Raw genomic sequence first — 21,468 nt, 5'->3', positions numbered from 1 at the left:
CAGGTTTCAGCAGAGGGACAGTGGTGATTTCGGCTCTTCCTTTTGGGGGATTAGGCTTTGCAGGACTTTGTAATATATATGGGTCTTACTACCAACTGTCGTTTTTACCTTGAAATTGTAATAAACCAAACCTCTGCCCCTACTCCTTTTCTTGTTTCCAGATGTCTTCAGATAACTGACAGGACAACCTAGGTTGTGCCTGCTAGTTGGTACCAGTGATGCTTAGACATGAGTGTGCACCAGAAATTCTTGTGGAGATTTTAAATAAATATAGGTGCCCAGGCATCTCCTTGGAACTTCTGTCCTTTAGGTCTGTGGTTGGTGCCAGGAGTCTATATTTAACCTGCACACATAATTCTCATGTAATTTCCAATCAGGGCTGGCCCAGTGTTGCTGAGCAGGTTAATAGTCATAGTAATTGTGTAAAACTTCTTTATCAAAAAGTCAATTGAGATGAGACTCTGTATATGGCCTCCTTTTGTGGTATCCAGCATTTAGTCCTTATTAAATACTGGTTACTATCATAGTAAAATGACTTACTCCCCCCCAGATACTAGTTTCCTTTCATTTTTGTTAATATAGTAAGAAATACTAAGTCCTGTATTCATCTGTAAAATTATTGCCATTGATGCGAGATAGACACATAACACATGGATAGTGCACGCACACATGTATATATAACTCATGTATGTGCATCAAATGCTTGCAATATTTAGATAGGCAATTCTCAAAGAGCATCCCACAGCATATGGCTTATTAGCATATTTGCATCTTTCCTAGACTTTTGCATAATATGTAATGCAAAATTGAATTGTTATTTGAAGTTTGGTGCCTTGTGTGTTTTATAGAATTTGAACCCAAAAGCCAGCAATTGCGAATTGTAATTTGCCAATTCCCGTAAGGGACTAACGATTTGTAAAACAAAGGAACAACAGAAGAATTGAATTACTGACAGACTTTGAAGATGCATTTCTCTTCCACAGGTGTTTCATGTAATCGGCTTGGTCAGCATTCATGTCTCCGTTGTAAGGTATAGTTATTGTATATATATATATGTATTTTTTTAAGTTTTGTTTTTAGTCTATATATTCCTGTAGCACTTTTTGGATTGTTTGTAGCTGTATTTAGCCTATATAGGACCTTAAACGCTATCTAGTTTAATTCTTGTATTTTGATATTTAAGTTAAAACTTCAGTGGCTTTTCATTAGTTACCCAGTGACTTAGCTGGGGTAGATTTGTCAGCACAAGTCTCTCGAGTCCTGGCTAAGTGTTTCATACACCTGTGTTTATGGAAAACTTTCTGGTCAAAGTTATTTTATAAATGTGTGTGTATTTGTGTAAAATGTGTGTAATTGCTGTTTGTTTATTTGAAAGGCAGAATGAGATAGCAGCAGCCATAGCAGAGAGGGGGAGAAGCCCAAGAGCCTCTGTCCACTCTTCTGCTCTTCAGCTGTTGGTCTCCTGTGTGACTGGCAGCAACCCAGTTGCTGAGTCATCACCGCTGCCTCCAGAGTCTGTGTTAGCGAGAAGCTGTGACCAGAGGCTTGAGCTGAGACTCGAACCGTGGTACCTTGTGGGATGCAGGCATCTTAACTGCTGTGTCAAATGCCCATCCTGGGTCTCCCTGTCAAAATGCACCCACTTACAAGAGTTTGGGCATGAAGTGGGAGGTTTGCAGATTGTTTTCTTAGTCTACTGCATTTCTATTTTAGATCACCAAGCAGAGGTAGCCAGTACAGTGCCTCGTAGTAGCATTTCTCTGCTTCTCACATTCTTGTGATGCGCTCCCCACTCCACTCCTATTCACCAGATGGTTTTCCGGTTGTTGAAGGTGTTCCTGTGCCTAGAACGCTCTTCAGTTAGTGCTTACCCAACTTCACTCCCACTCTCCTTCAGCTCTCAGCTAAGACTGCGTGTCTCAAAGTCTTCCCTGAATCTCATGTCTGGTGTTATACCCCTCTTCTTCACTTAGTGTTTTTTAATTGCCTCTGCACTATCCCATTTAGACTGTATGCTCCGTGTGGTAAGGACTGTTTATCATTATGTCATTAGAGACTCTGAATATTTACATATTTCTGAGTGAATACTATGCCTAGATGTCATACTCTGTGTATAGTTAGTCTTCGCCTTGTGTTAGATCTTGGTTCAGAGAGGTCCTGGCAAAACCATTACACTTAAATTGAAATCAGGAATGTAACTTCCCAATAAACTATCTCTGCCTTACTAAATCTATATCTTTAAGTTTTCTCAAATATGACATGATATCTGCATATTTAAAATTTTTATTTAATCATGCATCTTTACTTGTTCTTTATAGGCTTGCTTCTGTGATGATCATACAAGGAGCAAGGTGTTTAAACAAGAAAAAGGAAAACAACCCCCTTGTCCTAAATGTGGGCATGAAACTCAGGAGACCAAGGATCTCAGCATGTCAAGTAAGGCCCTTCCTAAGATGCCCAGAGGGTACTTTGCTTTTCCAAACTGTTTAGGCAAATTTTATCTTTACTCCCACTTTCTCTTTTGTGCTACTACAGTTTTGAAAAGATGTGTGTGTTCTATTAAGCAAGGGTGGTTTTACAGTCTTGAAAAGCATGTGGCTAAAAATTTTCAATTTAAATTAATATACCAACATTCACATTTTTTTTGCCATAGTTACTGATAGTAAGAACTGAAATTAAAGTGGAAAAATGATTATTCTGTTTTTGCTAAGGTTTCCTTATTAAATAATGAAGTAATTATAAATATTCAAGTGTTGGTAATCATAAGTAGTTGGGAGTCAGATTTTGTTCTGAAACTGTTTTTTTTTTTTTAAAGATTTATTCATTTTATTACAAAGTCAGATATACAGAGAAGAGGAGAGACAGAGAGGAAGATCTTCCATCCGATGATTCACTCGCCAAGTGAGCCGCAACGGCCGGTTTGCGCCGATCCGAAGCCGGGAACCAGGAACCTCTTCCAGGTCTCCCACACGGGTGCAGGGTCCCTATGCATTGGGCCGTCCTGGACTGCTTTCCCAGGCCACAAGCAGGGAGCTGGATGGGAAGTGGAGCTGCTGGGCTTAGAACCGGCGCCCATATGGGATCCCGGGGCGTTCAAGGCGAGGACTTTAGCTGCTAGGCCACGCCGCCGGGCCCTGAAACTGTTTTTAGGTGTGTGGGATTTGAGCATTGTGCTTCAATAATACATCAGTACTGTAGGAAATTGCTTTCTGGCTTTATGTGAGTCAGGGAGGAAGGAGACTACTAAAAGCACTTAGCTCAGTTTTGTTAAAAAGAAATTTGACTCTTTACCAAACAGAATGGTGTCATAATTTTGAACAGCTGAAAGTTCTGTGCTTAAGGACATGGTAGCACAATGTGATGAGATTGATTTTTCTTATTTTCTGTTCTAGCATTTATGTTGCTACTAAGGCATAAGAGAAGATTTTGTTTTCAAGGACATTGGTGTTGTAAAAGAATGTGTTAGGGAAAACCTAGCGTTATGGAATCTGCGGTTATATTGCTTATGTGATTCAGAAATAAACTGTTAGTTGCCCAAATGATGAGTATTTTAACTGTTAATGCTCCTTATTATCTCTAGTTATTTTTGTGTGCATTTTGTTTTCTATCTTTGTGTACATTTAATGGAAAGCTGCTGCTGTGTTTTATTATTTGTTATGGTATTTGCTTAGTCATGAGAAAACTAAGAAAATACAAGCTTTGCAGTCAGTAAAGCTCATGTAATTTTATATATTCTAGAGGAAGAATGAGCGTGTTGAGAATTGCGACTAACGACAATGCCTTGTTGTGTTTGTTTTGTGTAGCGCGCTCCTTGAAATTTGGCAGGCAGGCTGGAGGTGAAGAGGGTGACGGAGCTTCTGGGTATGACGCGTACTGGAAGAACCTTTCATCTGACAAATACGGGGAGAGCAACTACCACGAAGAGGAGGAGGAGGAGGAGGGTGAAGCAGAGGATGAGGAGGAGGAAGAAGATGAAGGTGGAAAGGATTCAGATGCTGAACCGTCAGATCTGTTTACAAACTTGAATTTAGGAAGGACCTATGCCAGTGGCTATGCTCACTACGAGGAGCAAGAGAACTAGGGCGGCTGCTTGGCGCTCCGTGCCCGTGTGTCCGGGGAGCGCGAATGCGTGTGTGCTTGATGTGCTATGTGCAGAGGGTCAGGATGAGAAGACTAACCCCACACTGGGCCAGTGTGTAGCACATGGCATTTTCATAGGAACTGGTAATCAGGCTTAAAACCCAAAACAAGGTTCAAATGTAAGATGTTTATTGATAAGCAAATAAAGCATCATGGATTAGTTTATTAATGATCTCAGTAGTCTAGTAGGTTTGCCAATTAGATCCATTTATATTGGATAAAGGAATAGCTCAGTAATATATTTACTTGAAATTAAATTACTGGTTTTATTAAAAAAACTGCTTATGAATTCATTGTATCAGATTTTATAAAACATAGTGAATAAATGGATAACTATTTTTTATTTTATGTATGTTCACAGAATAAGTATTGTTATAATTAAATTTTCATTAAATTTTATGTTAAGTAGATATGTATTTGTTTTATCAGTTGACTCATTCCATCTCTTCACAGTGTGTGTTTTGAACAATATCTATTAGTAATGTCTAAATGTATTTAAAAAGGTGTCTACTTACCATTTTTAATATAATATCAAGTGGTATCATTACAGATGTCTTACTCAGGAACTTTTATTTCTTTTTGAATAAATTGTTTCTCATATGTACCTTTGAAACAATTCTCAATTTTTTCAACTCATTTTGGAAGGTATATCAGCCTTTGGGATAAACTGCTTTATTTCATACCAATTATATAAATGGATATCAGTGATTAATTAATTATTTGGTAGACACAAATATACACAGCCCAGATCCCATTATTGCTGCTAAGTGGAGAACAGAGAGTTGTTGGCTGAAGTTCCAGTGAGAACATAACACTGACAGTGAGTTGAGGCGGTGTGCTTGGTAGAAGGGAAAGCAGTTTCTGATTCTTAGGCATTTTGACACAAACAAAGAGAAACTTGGTGGTTATTGTCATACCAGCTAAACATTTCATAGACTGAATGGATGAAAACTTTAAAGGCAGATCTGCTATGCCAGAGTCAAATAAGGCACAGCTCGGGAAAACCTCAGACCGTGATAGTAAAAATGGATGCTGTTGACAATTTTTGCTTAACAGATTCCTGAACTTTCTGAGCCAGCAGTCATAGCTCATTTCTTCCCATTAAGAGGAAGCATTCTTTCTCCCAAGCTCCACATGGATGGCATACAGAAGTTTCTTTCCCAGGCAATGTGTTCTCTCTGTAGAGCTTTGCCCTATCCCCAGGTCATTCTTGTGAATAATTTTCACCATGCTTGAAATTAGGGTTCAGAAAAATTAAAGTTAAGCAAAACTCAGTTGCAGAGATACTGGGCCTGAATTGGAAAGAAATAGACAATGATGGTCCCATGAAATATATGAATTTACCATCTGGCCTATAAAGAATTCGAATGTGTCCTGAAGATGGTGACAGACAACTGCAAGCTGATCAAGTCATGGCCTTGATGGCAATCACTGTGTTAGATGAGGCTAGGAGAGCTGTCTGTCTCCCAAGGACATAGAATGTCATCTTGGATTTTGCGAATATGTTTTCCTTTAATCAGAAAAAAACTTGCATTCACACAGAATGGAAAACAATGTTTCATGCTAGAGTTTTGTTAATTATACCTAATCCTTGTTAGTTACACCAAAATTATATCAATGTCCAAAACATCAGTCTTTTGTATAATGACTGTCTTTTGTATAATGTCTTTTGGATAATGGTGAGTCAGATGTGGCTTGAAAACTAAGGCATTGGTGAGATATGTACATTTCAGAGGGAGGAAGTAAATCTTAGGAACTTTCAAGAGAGAAACTTCAGGAACTTAGTGCTACGTCTGTTAAGATTGTAGGGTTTCAGTGGTGAGGACATACTGGTCTGTGCCCTAAGTTTTAAAAGGTTCCCTCCCTTCCCCTACACATTCTATCCTAGTATACTTCTTATACTTCTTACTCTGAAGAACGTAAAGACGTGACTTTTGTGAGCCTTCTGGAGTTCATATGTCACCTGGAGATGCAAGTGTTCTGGGCCCATCTATCAGGTGACGCAAAAGGGTGTCCACTTTGATTAAAAATTTTTTTTTCTCTTAATTTGAAAGCAGAGAGAGAAAGACCTCTTACTCACTGGTTCACTCCCCAGATACCCAGATCTGGCTAGACAAGCTAGGAGCTGAGCCTTATGCAGGTGGAAAGTTCCTAAATACTTGAACAATCACCTGTTAGCTCCCAGAGACCAGGTGAGCAAGATGCTGTGGCACCTGAGGTAGGACTGAATCCCAAGCACTGTAAAATAGGAGGAAGCTATCCCAAGCAGCATTTTTTTAAAAGATTTTTTATTATTATTATTGCAAAGTCAGATATACAGAGAGGAGGAGAAACAGGAAAATCTTCCATCGCCAGTTCACTCCCCAAGTGGCCACAATGGCTGGAGTTGTGGTGAATCAAAGCCAGGAGCCAGGAGCCTCTCTGGGTCTCCCACATGGGTGCAGGGTCCCAAGGCTTTGGGCTGTCTTCCACTGCTTTCCCAGCCCACAATCAGGGAGCTGGATGGGAGGCAGGGCTGCCGGGATTTGAACCAACGCCTATATGGGATCTTGTTACAAACAGGGCGAGGACTTTAGCCGCTAGGCTACTGTATAGGGCCCCCCAAGCAGCATCTTAATCACTACACCAAAATGGCTATCCCAGGCTGCCGACATTAGGAAAGGCTTTGCAGCAGGTTTACATTGCAGAAAACAAAAATAAAACAAAAGAAACCATGCTTCTTGGGCCGTAGAGTAGGTGCTGTTAATACTGAAGATAATTGTGACATGATAAGGTATTGAGTTGGTGACAAACTGCAGTAGGAGATTCACAAATGCAAACAGGAAGATACTGCATGTAGACTTACTCCTGGGTCAGCACAATCACCAAGCTACAAGGCTTACTGAGTTACCAACATTACGTGTCACACCTGTTACCAACTGGGGCAATACTAAACCTTTGGTGCCGCATCATTGCCTCAGGAAACAGGTAAAAGCAGCCATCCTAAGAAGGTCAACAGGTTGTTTTCAGTGAAAAACATTCTGGAATGTGTTTATTCTGGTGGAGGCTTATTTAGCAACAATACATGAGGATTTATGGAGTATTTTTAATATTCACTGTGACTCAGTAGAGAAAATGAATGTGTGGCAGATTGAATGGTGAAACTTCAAATCCTTGTCCACCTGGAAACTTTGAATGCAACTTTTTTGGGAAGTAGAGTCTTTCCAGAATTAATGAGTAAAATTATTGGGGTCTTCTGTCCCGCAGAAGAAATCACCTGATACTCCAGGCTCTGTTTCAAGAGGCACTTTATTCTTTTTTTATTTTTAAGATTTATTCAGTTTATTACAAAGTCAGATATACAGAGAGGAGGAGAGACAGAGAGGAAGATCTTCCCTCCAATGATTCATTCCCCAAGTGAGCCGCAACGGCCAGTGCGCGCCGATCCAAAGCCGGGAACCAGGGACCTCTTGCGGGTCTCCCACGCGGGTGCAGGGTCCCAATGCATTGGGCCGTCCTGGACTGCTTTCCCAGGCCACAAGCAGGGAGCTGGATGGGAAGTGGAGCTGCCGGGATTAGAACCAGCCCCCATATGGGATCCCGGGGCGTTCAAGGCGAGGACTTTTAGCCACTAGGCCACGCTGCTGGGCCCCGAGGCACTTTATTCTTCCACCCAGTCCGTTTCCCAGCCGGTCGACTCAACTTCCTTCTTCCCTTTCTCTTCCTTCTCTCTGCTTCATTCCCCAGTCTCCTCGTTGCCCCCAGTCGTCTTCTGTCCGTCCGTCCCAGTTGTGCCCTGTCCTCCATCTCTGTCCCTCTGCCTCGGTCTCCTTCTCTTCTTCTTCCTGTCCCTCTTCCTGAAACCCCCACCGTTTATATAGAATCCTAATCCAATCAGCTTAAAGGTCACCGATGCACGCGGCAGGCACGCCAATCATAACTCTGATCACGCGCAGCACATGCGCCAGGCATTCGGCTATGGGCCAATCAGAAGGCACTTCCCGAAACCTGTTTACCGCCAAGCTCTGGGAGGAGGAACGGCCTTGGCGCCATCTTAGGGCAGGACACACGTGCAGTGCTCCCAACATCAAATAAGGTAAGGCCTTACTGTATTAGGCTACATCTCAAACCTGAAGACTAGTGTCCTAGGAGGAGGGAGGATGAGAGGCACAAACGGGAAGGCTGTCTAAGGACACAGGTTGAGACTGAAGTGACGCGAAGTCAGAATGCCACAGACTGCCTAGACACCCCAGAAGCTGAGAGAGGAATAGGGAGCAGATTGCCTGCTTCTCAGGGTCTCCAGAAACACCAGCCTCCCCCTCCCCAAGTCCTCTGATAGCAGACTTCGAACCTTCTAAAATATGAGAAAACATTGCTGGTGGGTCAGCCAGTTGATGGCCATTTGTTCCAACTCTGGAAAACGAAAGTGTCTTGGGGACCAAAGGTGGAAGCAGCCAATGCCACACCCCCAGGTAGGGATCACTGGGAATTCCATGTCCTCAAGGGACGTATTTCTTCAGGACACCTAATAAGTGTTGCTTCTCACTCTGCACCGCGCCTGCCATCTTGCTATTTGCCATTTTTTATGATCAGCGACCAAGTGTTAAAAAGAATCCGCTGGGCAGGGGTAAGCGATTATCTTCAGCAGAAAGAAGTAGTGCTGCTTTACAAGTGGGGACGGGAGGAGAGTAATTAAAATCAAGGCGATTCACTGAGCTGGTTCCGGTTCTTTTCCTTGAGGTTTTAAGTGTGCATGCATAGACATGCCAGAAACCCCAAGCCTGCGAAGAATACGCTGACTGGATCTGTCGGGGAAGAGGGTCTGTATCATGCCACCAGGTGGGGCTGGCATGGTCATAGCCACGTGGATTCGAGGTCTGTGTCAGCTGCAGAGAGCTGCCTTGGCTGAATTAAAATCATTTCCAGGGTGACTTGAGTCCTTCCTTAGTGACCGAGGGACTGGTTTGATTATTTGGGGTCAACCTGGCCCAACTACAACAAATAGCTCCTCTGTTAATATTCGTATACAGGACTTTAAGAGCTTTTCTCTTGTATTTGATTCTGGTTTGGCAAACTTTGCTGGCATAGTAACAATGTGTGTGAGGGTGACCTTTGTAAGTCACCTACAAGCTTCTGCTCGTGCAGAATGCATTAGTCCATTTCTAAAAGTGACTCAACCATAGAGCCTGCACACCTGTGCTTTACAGAATGACCCTGGTACTTATTTGCCTAATGGGAACAACTGGAAGCATGAAACTTAATACATTAAGCCCTAATCATATTTGTTGTAATCGGACATGGGACAATTATAAATCAGACACATTGAAGCATTCTTAATGAGGAATCAGAGTTAAAACACAATGGAGATAAGGACAAGGACATATTTGATAATGAACTTGTATAGGAAAGCAGAAGAATATGCTGATCACAATGTGCCAGTCTATAACATGGTTTAACTGTGAAAAAGCAGCCTTTTTACATGAAGTTAAGGTAAAAGAAAAAAAAATCAGCATTTGCTATACACATGTTATTGAAAATAGTAGATTTAGGGAGCATGGAAGTCTTAAAGATGAGCACGACATTATCTAAACTCTTTTTTTTTTAAAGATTTATTTATTTTTATTGGAAAGGCAGATATACAGAGAGGAGAAGAGACAGAGAGGAAGATCTTCTGTCCGATGGTTCACTCCCCATGTGGCTGCAATGGCTGGAACTGAGCCAATCTGAAGCTAGGAGCCAGGAAGTTCCTCCAGATCTCCCACACGGGTGCAGGGTCCCAAGGCCTTGGGCCGTCCTCGACTGCCTTCCCAGGCCACAAGCAGAGAGCTGGATGGGAAGCAGGGCTGCCAGGGTTAGAACCAGTGCCCATATGGGATCCCAGCATGTGCAAGGCGAGGACTTTAACCACAACGCTATTGCACTGGGCCCTTGAGTTTGTTATGAAAAAACATGATTCAATCCATTGTTAAGAGTAGATAAGGTTTGCTTGTATTTTCTTTGTTGCCCACTTTGCTTTAGCCTCATTAACTCATTGAATTATCACAACAGATGTAGCTCACAGCATTTAGCTCTCAAGGAAGCCACATTTAGGAGCAAAGTGCTTGAACTGTCTCTGGGGCTACTGGGGCAGAGCAAGGTGGCTGTTGTTACTGTTAGTTATTTAAAAAGATTTGGCAGAGTTCTAGTTCATACAATATTACTATATTATTATGATATTATTATGCGCAGTTAATTCTCACAACCTGGTTCTTTACCGTGAGCTGAAACACACCAGACGCAACAAGGTATCTTAGGAGGTTTATTCCAACGGGGCAGGAACGGGTAGAGGTGGTGAAAATCAGGAGGAGAAAAAAGGGAAGGGGAGAGAGAGAGAAGAGAGGGGTAAGAGAGGGGTAAGAGAGGGATCATAAGAGAGGGGTAAGAGTGGGGTAAGAACGAGGTAAGAGAGAGGGATCATAAGAGAGAGAGCAGCACCTGGGGGAGCCTTTTGTCGGCCAGGTGTAGGGGGTGGGGATTGGGAGGGATTGAGGGCAGGCCCCCAGGGGATTGGCGCCTGCAGGTGAATGCCTAGGGATGATTGGCGAGTGGGCGGGGTTGGGGAGGGGGCTGGAAGATTGGGGTGGGATTCAGGTGGAATGCCAGGTTACATCTGATTGGTGGATGGCTGGACCGGCGCGAACTTCATGAGCTGTGAGGAAGAAGGAATGGCGCCGAGTCCAGGGAAGGGTATTGGAATAACTCCTTACAGTTACTGTCACCCAAAACTGACAGATCCACTGACTCTTGTCCCTGTGAGCACAGCCCCAAGGCGTCCATCAAGGCACCCCCGAGGTGTGTCTTGTTTTTGTTTTTGCTGCAGAGGCTTGGGCTGCAGTTGGACTTCAATTTCGAGCAAAGGTGAAGTCTGGGGCTGTTCCAGCCTGGTGGGTGTGGCCTATGGAACGAATAGACCAATCTCTGTCCCTTCTGCCTTCGACGTATTCTCTGAAGGAGTCTGTGAAACCAACACACGAGCTTGTTCCAGTTCGCCAGCTCCTCAGGACCCTTCCTTGCCAGACTTCTCCACCTCTTTGACACTCCCTCCTGTTTTTCGGAGGTCTTGCTGCCCAGTAATGTGTTTATCTGGGAAAAAAGGCCAACGTTGGCGGAAGTTACTAATCCCAGGCTGAAAATATAGGGGCAGATGTGGTGTCACAGCATGCTAAACTGCTGCTCGTAATACTGGCGTTCCATGTTGGAGAGAGAGTTTGAATTCTAACCACTTTCTTGCTGATGAATCCCCCTGCTGATGTGCCAGGTTTGGTAGCATTTTTGTTAGTATGTATGTTTTGTATTTTCCAGAATTTTATATGCATGTACTTAGGCAGTTTTGTTCGGTTGGTTTTGGTTTTCAGCTCTTGGCACTTGTCCAATAATGTTGACATTAATGATGACATTCAAAACAGCTCATGAAATGTGTGCAATTAAAACCAGAGGTTCTCAATCCCTGCCACTGACTGTCCTCTCGGCTGTTACGTTTGGTCTCTGGGGCTCTGTTTTCAATGTTGCTCCAGGCTTTCTGTAGAAGACCAGTGAGAATCGAGCCATTAATGGAGTCTGTGAGAAAATTCATTCTCAACACTGGGAAAGTAAGATGTTGTTACAAAACAACTTTTCTTGTCTAGATTCATACTGAATATTTCACACCCACGTTCATGTAAGAAAATGTAAACAGAAGAAATAGTAGTGATTGAGTATCACACCTAAGAACTTGCACAGTCCTGAAAATACAGTGGTGGATTTCTACAAATCCGTGCAATGGGAGGGAATAGCTCTTTTAGAGAAAAACCTACGAGGTAAACACAAGAACAAAGGTCAGGGTAACAAAAGCCCAGATTCCTTAGCTGGTGCAACTGTACAGCACTAATTTGTACAAGGTTAATATAAGGGAGTCACTTTTCTATAATAGAACAACTGAAAACATTCAGGACAGGAACACACACACACTGCTGAGGTATGACATTTATATATTACCTGAGTAACATTTCTGTAATTATATGCCAGATATTCTTTATCACATCCTTTATTGACTTGACTCAAGTTTTTCTTGGTTTTGAAAGAAGACAGATTGGGTATAATCTGTACCTTTTTAACCTTTAAATGTCTAGTGCTGTTATCTAAGTCCATGTATGTGTAATATACTTGGCAAGCTCATCAAATTCTCTTATTTAGCTGATGCTATCTCTGTTTTTAAAAAGAGATGTGATCCCTAATGCTGTCAGACATTCATAATGAAAACAAAACTAAAGAAAAGGCTAGAGTTATTGAAGCTTTATTTGCCTGGGATCTTTTTTGTTGGATAAAAGGAAAGTTTAAAGAAGATATATTTTTTTCTATGAATTTCAATCTGGAATACCACCTAGGCCTCTCAACCCAGCTTTGAATATGAGTCTAAAGAAAACGTTTGATCTTCTTTGTCTTTCAACTTGACAAAATGTCCTTCTCCCTTGAAATCTCCTTTTTGTTTTATGTATGCTTGTCAATGTGTTTTAGAAATGTGAAGCTCTCTGGTATACGACAGGCATCTTTTTTGGTTGTTGTTTAACTTTTGAACATTCTAAGTGTCTATCCAATCAGGTTAGCAACTCCAAAAATATTTCTTATGAAAATCTCATTCATCCTACAGAGGTTTGGAAGTGATAGAAGGAAGTCCTGGAGTCAGCTTTTTCAATTAGGGGGCTTTAAAAAATAAAATACTTGCAGATAACATTTCATTCTCTACAACAAATATTTATTGAAACCCTTCTGCAGGGCAACATTGAGTGTTTACTAAAATAGTAAGTGATGTGGCCAGTATAGTTAAGTTCTGTTGCTCATTAAGAAATCCAAAAGTGGGCCTAGTGCAACAGCTCAATGGCTAAATCCTCAATGGCTGGGATCCCATAGGGCATCAGTTTGTGTCCCAGCTGTTGCTCTTCCCATCCAGCTCCCTGGTTGTAGCTTGGGAAAGCAGCACATGATAGCCATGGCTGGGGGATCTGCCTGGCAGAGCTGGACCAGAGTAACCACCAGTGAGTGTTGGGACAGGGTATGGACCATGTTAGTCTAGCTCATGACACTAACCAGCTCATAAGAGAACTGGGACTGGGCACAGATTCTGTGGGTGATGGTGGTCTCACCCCTCTGGGACTGAATTCCCAGCTGGTTTGCTCTAGGGCTGGGAGTGGTGACAGGCTGAGGGAAGCATTACAATGGAACTCACGAATATTCATGGGTGCTGGGGTTGGGAATAGGCCGGATTGGTCCAGGCTATAACGTGGACGGGCCAAACTGCAAAAATCCACCAACACACACAAAGCTGACACTGGGAACCAGACGGCTATGTAAGGAATATCACCCACTGGCATGCATGCATGAAACCTGGGTCTGAGAGTGGGCCTGGTGGGGCAACTTGGGGAACTCTTCTGGTGGGCTGATGCTCCTGCTGGTGAACATGTGAGTCAGGACTAGGTGTCTGTCAGGCTCTATTAGTTGGCAGGTGTGTGGGTTGGCTTTTGGGGGGCAGACTGGGCAGGGCAGGCCAAACTAGAGCACACTGGCATGCATGGGAACCAGGATGGGGTGAGGTTCATGCCAGGCTAGGTTATGCTAGCCTGGTTTGTGTGAAAGCCAGCAATGGGGGCAGGCTGGGCAGGGCTAGGCTGCAGCACCCACCAGGGAGAGTTAGGACTAGGTACAGTATTTGATGGTAAAGCCCAGCTGAGGAAGGGTTATGCCAGGCTAGGTTGGAGCAAACACTGGCATGTGCAGGATCTGTGGCTGGGACTGAGCTAACAAAGCATATCTGTTGTAAAATGACCAAAGACTATCAAATTCCACCCCTATAATAACTATCTTTTATTGAATGAAATAAGTATACTGATAAAAAGGCCAGGTTATACCTTATTACTAAGGAAGGATTTTGTTTTAATCCAATACAGAGCCGTAGTGATCCAGGCTGAAACATGAAGAGAAACTCTTTGCTAAGCACTGCCTGCCAGGAGTACTCACGAGAGCTCGCTCAGTGTCTTTCTTCATGAAACCTGGAGGTATTCATCTTGGTTAGAGGCGCCATGGCCGAGGCCAAAGTTCACAATGAAGAACAGGACAGTGAGGAAATATAATGTATCAAAATGTGTCATGTGACTTTACACTAGGTTACAAGGATTACTTGATCCTAATTGCAGATGATCTTTTCTAACTTAGGGGTAAATTAAAAAAAAGATTTATTTATTTTTATTGGAAAGGTGGTTCAGATTTATGGAGAGAAGGAGGGAGAGCAAGAAAGATCTTCCATCCACTGGTTCCCTCTCCAAATGGCAGCAATGGCTGGAGCTGAGCCGATCCAAATCCAGAAACTTCCGCAGGGTCTCCCACATGGGTGCAGAGTTCCAAGGCCTGGGCCATCCTCTACTGCTTTCCCACAAGCAAGGAGATGGAGGAGAAGTGGAGCAACTGAGGCATGAACTAGCACCCATATGGGATCTCACCATTTGGGAGGTGAGGGTTTAGCCATTGAGCCTTCATGCCAGGCTCCCTGGATGGGAGGGGGGGGCAAATTTTTAGTAGGAGGTCTCTGGCACAGCCTTCATTTTCATTGAAATTGAAGAGAAGTGGAATATTCTGGTTTGACATAAAATCACCTGGATCATCATTTTTCAACCATGGCAGAAAGTCATTCCAACTAGAAACTCATCATCTTCAGGAAGTGTACCTTAACAACTAAGCTAGCCATTCAGGGGCCCGGTAGCATGGCCTAGTGGCTTAAGTCCTCGCCTTGAATGTGCTGGGATCCCATATGGGCGCTGGTTCTAATCCTGGCAGCTCCACTTCCCATCCAGCTCCCTGCTTGTGGCCTGGGAAAGCAATTGAGGATGGCCCAAAGCTTTGGGACCCTGCACCTGCGTGGGAGACCTGGAAGAGGTTCCTGGTTCCCGGCTTCGGATCGGCACAGCATCGACCCTTGCGGCTCACTTGGGCTCTGTCTCTCCTCTTCTCTGTATATCTGACTTTGTAATAAAAATAAATAAATCTTTAAAAAAAAAAAAACAACTAAGCTAGCCATTCTTATGTAAGAACATGATCATACATAGTTCAAAGAGATGCATATCACTTTGACTGCAAATGGAATCTTGTAGCATTAGATGATAAGAAAAGATTTCTTTCCCCCAAGGGAATTGGTCAATTTCCTAGCTGTTATTCTAACATGGCACTTACTGGGCTAGTCTTCAGAGTACTCTAAGTCCTCAGCAGATTTTTTTTTTGACTTTTTTTTTTATCTAGATGACAGATAATAGTGGTCTTCATTTTTATTTTGTCTATGAGTAAAATCCAAAAATGGGCATCATGACAACCATTTAGCTCTTTGCTTTCTTAGCAAAGCACATCATAGTTCTTGCTTCTTGCTGCTTTTAAAGATTTACATATATACATATATGTGTGTATGTATGTAAGAGTTTATTTGCTGAAAGCAGAGTTACAGACACAGAGGAGGCAAACCACCCGCCCCACCCCCGCCACCGACCCCGCCCCAATACACAAACACACGGGAAGACATTTCATTAGTTGATTCATACCCCAGATGACTGCAATGACCAGAGCTAGGCCAGGCTAAAGTCAGGAACCTGGGACTACATATTGGTAGCAGGATCCAAATATTTGGACCATCTTCTGCTGTACAGAGCTGGTTTGGAAAAGAAGCATCCAGGGCCCAGTGCTTATATGGAGTGCTAGCACTGCACTAAAACGTAGAACTAAAGGGCTCTTAAAAAGATGTCAGAAAGCACATTAATTTAAACAGATGTGGGAGAATAAAGAAAACCACCAAGACAGTGGCAAAGAGTGAGAAGACCTGCGACTCATAAAAAATGGCAGAACGGAATATTTTGCAGGTGCTCTGGACCAAAAGGAGAGTTACAGGGTAAACATTAAAGTCTGTGGAAGAAACAGTTGATGGAGCTTCATGAAACATGGGCAGCTATTGGCAGAAGCAAGCATGTTGTAGAGAGGATTTAAGCTCTGTTGAGTCACCTTTCCATTCATTTGTCTGTGATGCTGCCTGACTGCTACCCTACCCACCCAGCCACACCCTTGGAGACTGCTCTCACGGTGGTCACCAGTGAGCACACGCTGCATTCAGGACTCAGCCCCCTGTCTCCTAATCCTTTCCTCAGAAGTTTATACAGACTACTCCTATGTTTCCCCTCAATCTTCTCTCCCCGCCCTCGCCAGTTTCCACCTTATCAGCCTTTGGTTTCACTGACCATCCCTTCTTAGTTTCCTTCTGCACTGAAGATGCTGTATCTAAATACTGTAACTATATATGTGGCAGTGCATACTCTACTCACATGATCTTATCTAACCACAAAGCTAACATTTCTATCTTTCAGATGTAAGGTGGCTGCAAGTATAAAGCGTTTTCCAATTTTCTCAGTGATAGGATTTTTAAATAGTGTTTAAATTTTTGTTTGTTTATTTGAAAGGTAGAAGGACAAAGAGCGAGACAGAGGGCTCTGTTATCTGATGGCTCATTTCCCCAAAGCCACGGTAGTTGACAAGAGCCAGGCTGAAGCCAAGAGCCTGGAATGCTTTCTGGGTCTCCCACATGGGTAGCAAGGGTCCTAGCACTGGAGCCATCAGCTACTGCCTCCCAGGATGTGCGTTATCAGGCAGCTCCAATCAACTGCAGAGCTGGAGCTCACACATGACAGCTGTTGGCATTCCCAGCAGCCACTTCACTGCTGAAATTAATGCCCACCACCAGAATTTATTTTATGGACTGAAATGTGAAACAAAAAAAATTTATAGACACAGGTAAACTAGCTATAAATATATCATACTTGTTTTTATTATAAATATCAATAATCCTTTATTATATGCAAAAATATATTAATATTATGATATTCTAGCTTTTAACCTTTACCATCAAATACAGGTTATGATTATGTCTGTAGGCATCTCCACTTAAGGTTTTAAGAATTAGCCCTTTGGGAATTTTAACTCAAGTCACAAATCCTTAATTATACAACATTAGACAAGGTTTTTAGTTTTCATTTTTCTTTCAGAGGCATATTCATGATCTCCACTATGTTATTCACCAACTTTCTGGTTTTTTTTTTTAAGATTTATTTATTTTCATTGCAAAGACAGATTTACAGAGAGAAGCAGAAAGACCTTGCATCTGCTGGTTCATCCCCCAAGTGGCTGCAATGGCCAGAGCTGAGCCAATCTGAAGCCAGGAACCAGCTCTTCTGGATCTTCCATGTTGGTACAGGGGCCTCTGGGTCACCCTCCACTGCTTTTCCCAGGACAAAAGCTGGCTGGGAACTGAAGCAGCTGGGGCATGAACTGGTGCCAGCATGGGATCCAGGAGTATACAAAGGCCAAGGTTTAACCACTGAGCCATTGTGTTGGGCCCAATCACCAACTTTAAGTAACTCCAATAGATTTGCTTGTAAAGATGCTAGCATTTGTATTTACATAATAACTTATATAATAATAACTAAATCTGTGTTTTATTTCTGTGTATTTGTTTTATGAACAATGAATTCTAGTTGATCATTTAAATAGGGTTAAATGAAATATGTGTGTGTGACCTCCTTAAGTATTAATCTGGCTTTCAAATAGTTCTCTGCTAATCTGGATTTGGAGTGCCTTTGAGATTTATTTGTTGGTGGTTCATTTTTCATGAAAATAATTATTAGGGGATTATTTCTTATTTTAAAAATATAATAGTTAATATGCTAAAGTTATAGTACGCCCTTTGTTTCTCAAAATCCAGCTTGCAAATCTTTACAATTTTTATGAATAATCAAATTGTAACAATCTTTAGAGATATTTGCTTCTGTTTATCAGTTTACACATTTTCAAATATTTTAAATCACATTTATAAACATGATCTTTTGATTTTAATCTTTAACTACTTGAATAATCTGACATATTTCTAAGCACTAAAAACATATGAAAATGTAACAAACTACTTTTACAATTGGGGAAACACTTCTTATTGCAGATGTTCCAATACTACAATGTAGTGTCCTAAAAACTAAATTACTCAGTTATGGATTTTAAGTTGTCAATATTAGATCAAATTGTGTTAATCATTCCAACCACAGTCACTGGTTCTGTACTTGTTCCATGAACTTACACATGCTTAATCTTTTTTTTTTTAAAGATTTATTCATTTTATTACAGCCAGATATACACAGAGGAGGAGAGACAGAGAGGAAGATCTTCCATCCGATGATTCACTCCCCAAGTGAGCCGCAACGGGCCGGTGCGCGCCGATCCGAAGCCGGGAACCTGGAACCTCTTCCGGGTCTCCCACGGGGGTGCAGGGTCCCTATGCATTGGGCCGTCCTGGACTGCTTTCCCAGGCCACAAGCAGGGAGCTGGATGGGAAGTGGAGCTGCCGGGATATGAACTGGCGCCCATATGGGATCCCGGGGCTTTCAAGGTGAGGACTTTAGCCACTAGGCCACGCCGCCGGGCCCCACATGCTTAATCTTACAGTATCCCATCCAAGTACTAACCAGGCCTGACCCTGCTTAGCTTCCGAGATCAGAAGAGATCGGGCACATTCAGGGTGGTATGGCTGTAGACTCACATGCTAAATCTTTTTTTTTTTTTTAAATTATTTTGCATTATGTGACAGTTTCATAGGCTCTGGGAATCCCCCCACCCCTCCCCATGCCCTTCCCCCATGGTGGATTCTTCCACCTTGTTGCAGTATTACAGTTCAAATTTAATCAAGGTTCTTTCTTTGCAAACATACACCAAGCAAAGAGTCCAGCTACTTATTGTCCAGATGGATTGAACAGTTTCTTGGGGAGACTATTTCTGGTCTGAAGTTAGAGCTGGTAGAATATCATCCCAATCAATTAAGAGTCCCAACATAACATCAACAACGATTTACAACATTATGGATTTGACATGGTTTTGAGTAACCAGTATGTTAAAAAAATTGCAAATTCTTAACCACATCCTATGATTAGCTCATTGACATTTCAGTTTTAGTTTATATATAGAACCGGCTGCTATACACCTTAAAATGGCTAGAAGGTACTATTCAGCTGTCTTGTGTCTATTTTCATTTTAGTATTTAGCCGTTTGTTGTGTTGAAGTATAATTTTGCTAATCTTGGCAGATTTTAGGATAATCTAGACTGGCTTGTAACTCTAAAAAGACATTTATTGACAATTAAAGTGCAGAACATTTTTTTTGTTTTTGGAGGGGTGTGCAGAGAAATCTTCTTGTATAACCTGGATTAGAAGTGGAATAGTCGGAATTTGAACTGACAGTCCAATATGAGCTGATAGTTGCAAGCTGAGGCTTAACATGGTGCTTCACTGAAATCAAGAGCCAACAGCCTCTTCCCAGTCTTCCACATAGAGGCACAGGCCGAAGGATTTAAGCTATTCTCTGCTGCTTTCTTGGGTCATGAGCAGACAGCTGGATCAGAAGGGGAGCAGCCAAGACTCTGAGTACTTCTGAGTACCTTGGGTCCATAGTGTTCTTTGATAGCTTCACTCCAGGCTTAACCAATACATTTCTGATCTGGAGCTACAACACCCTGTTCTTCATATATCTATTTCTAGAGGGAAGTGATGTTTCCGAAGCTTGCTCTGCATGTTAGGGGTGTCTATTGCTCCTGGGATGTTCACTGTTTCTAGACAAAAAGTCCTTCTAATTTTTTTTAAAGAGCCAAGTTCTAACAATAAGGTGTTAGTCTGCATGAATAAGATTAGAAGAATTCAAAGAAACTGTTTTCCTGTACCCTAAATTGTTTTAGTTAACCGAAAAATTTGTAGAAAATTTACATTTTATGTTCTTCTATTTTTAACATGGAGATAGATTCAGTGGCACCATGCTTTCACATCTCTCTTCAAGGCCATTACCTGCCTGTGTAGGTCAGAGGCTACCCAGCACAGGGTGATCTCAGGAAGCTTTTGTAACCATTCAGAGCTGTGGTCCTGAATCACTCATTCTTTTCTGTCCCTTCTGGAAGTCTCAGAGAAAAGGTTTTTCAATAAGAACCCCAAGATGAGTTTGAACCAAACTTATCACAGTATAAAAGAAAGAGAGCCCTTGGATTATGGCTGTGAATGGATATGAAAATGAAAATATTAGCAAGTCTTCCTGCAATTATTTCATTATTTATTTATTTTTTACTAGATCAAAGATGTAAAGAAATCATCTCTCTTTAACTTTTTATTGCTTACACTATTGCTTTCTCTTTGGTGTAAATATACTGAAATATCTGGATGACAATTATTTCCTTAGTAATAGGCTGCTCATTGACTCGAGTCACGTGGATTCTCAATCAGATGTTTGTAGAATGATTACCAGTAGTCATGATGTATGAAGTTCCTACTACATGTAGTGTATTTTATACATTTTATCTGCTATCCTCTCTATAAAGACACATTTGTAATATTTTCCCTGCTTTATAGATTTAAAAAATGAAGGACTGAATTTTTAAAAAGATTTATTTATTTTTATTGGAAAGGCAGATATACAGAGAAGAGAGACAGAGAGGAAGATCTTCCATCTGATGGTTTACCCCCTAAGCTGCTGCAACGGCTGGAGCTGAGCCAATTCGAAGCCAGAAGCCAGGAGCTTCTTCCAGGGTCCCAAGGCTTTGGGCTGTCCTCGACTGCATTCCCAGCCCACAATCAGGGAGCTGGATGGGAAGTGGAGCTGCCGGGATATGAACTGGCACCCATATGGGATCCTGATGCATTCAAGGCTAGGACTTTAACCACTATACTATCGTGCCGGGCCTGGATTGAATATTTTTTATAAAGAGCATATGATAATTTTGGATTTTAGATTGCAACCCAGAACTCTGATTTCAGTCTGTCTTTACATCTGCTCAGATAAAGGTGTGAATGAAAAACTCTTTCTCCCCTTGGAAGCAATAAACAGTTGTTCATTCATGCAAATTCAGTGACATCTTAGAATTATGACAAGGAAGACTACTGTGATTATCCTTGCAGGAACTGTATTGCCACTTCACCTGTCCCCACTTTTACCTCTTTGCTCCACCTCACCTTTAGCAGATAAAACCATCTCTAAGTTTCAGAGAAAAAAGATCTTGTAATCTAGTAAGAGCAAACATGTCTCTGCATGTCTCCATCCCTTCTCCCATTGAAATAAAAATTAACTCTTAACCAGATTTAAGGCCTGTTCCCTCACCCAGTCTTACAGAAATCCCTTTAATCATTTTTCCTATCAAGGTCTTTCTCTTTCATCTGGATTCTTCTCACTAGTTAAACATAGTCTTTTTTCTTTCCAGCAAACAAATTCCAGATACTCTTTTTACTCCTGTGC

At 42.0% G+C, this 21,468-nt stretch overlaps 1 protein-coding gene across 1 annotated transcript in view; it reads left to right on the top strand.

Annotated features, from left to right (window-relative positions):
• ZNF330 (zinc finger protein 330) overlaps positions 1-4,484 on the top strand; it is a 96,974-nt gene extending 92,490 nt beyond the window's left edge. The window contains exons 8-10 of the mRNA XM_058666826.1: positions 984-1,030; positions 2,319-2,436; positions 3,804-4,484. Of these exons, the coding sequence (XP_058522809.1) occupies positions 984-1,030; positions 2,319-2,436; positions 3,804-4,081 (443 nt within the window). The 3' untranslated portion in view covers positions 4,082-4,484. The remainder of the gene's footprint in view (positions 1-983; positions 1,031-2,318; positions 2,437-3,803) is intronic.
• Positions 4,485-21,468: the final 16,984 nt, after the last annotated feature.

The sequence above is a fragment of the Ochotona princeps genome, chromosome 7 (genome assembly GCF_030435755.1).
Source record: "Ochotona princeps isolate mOchPri1 chromosome 7, mOchPri1.hap1, whole genome shotgun sequence".
Classification (NCBI taxonomy): Eukaryota; Metazoa; Chordata; class Mammalia; order Lagomorpha; family Ochotonidae; genus Ochotona; species Ochotona princeps.
Note: the sequence above shows the minus strand (reverse complement) of the source record. Positions and strands in the feature narration are given on the sequence as shown.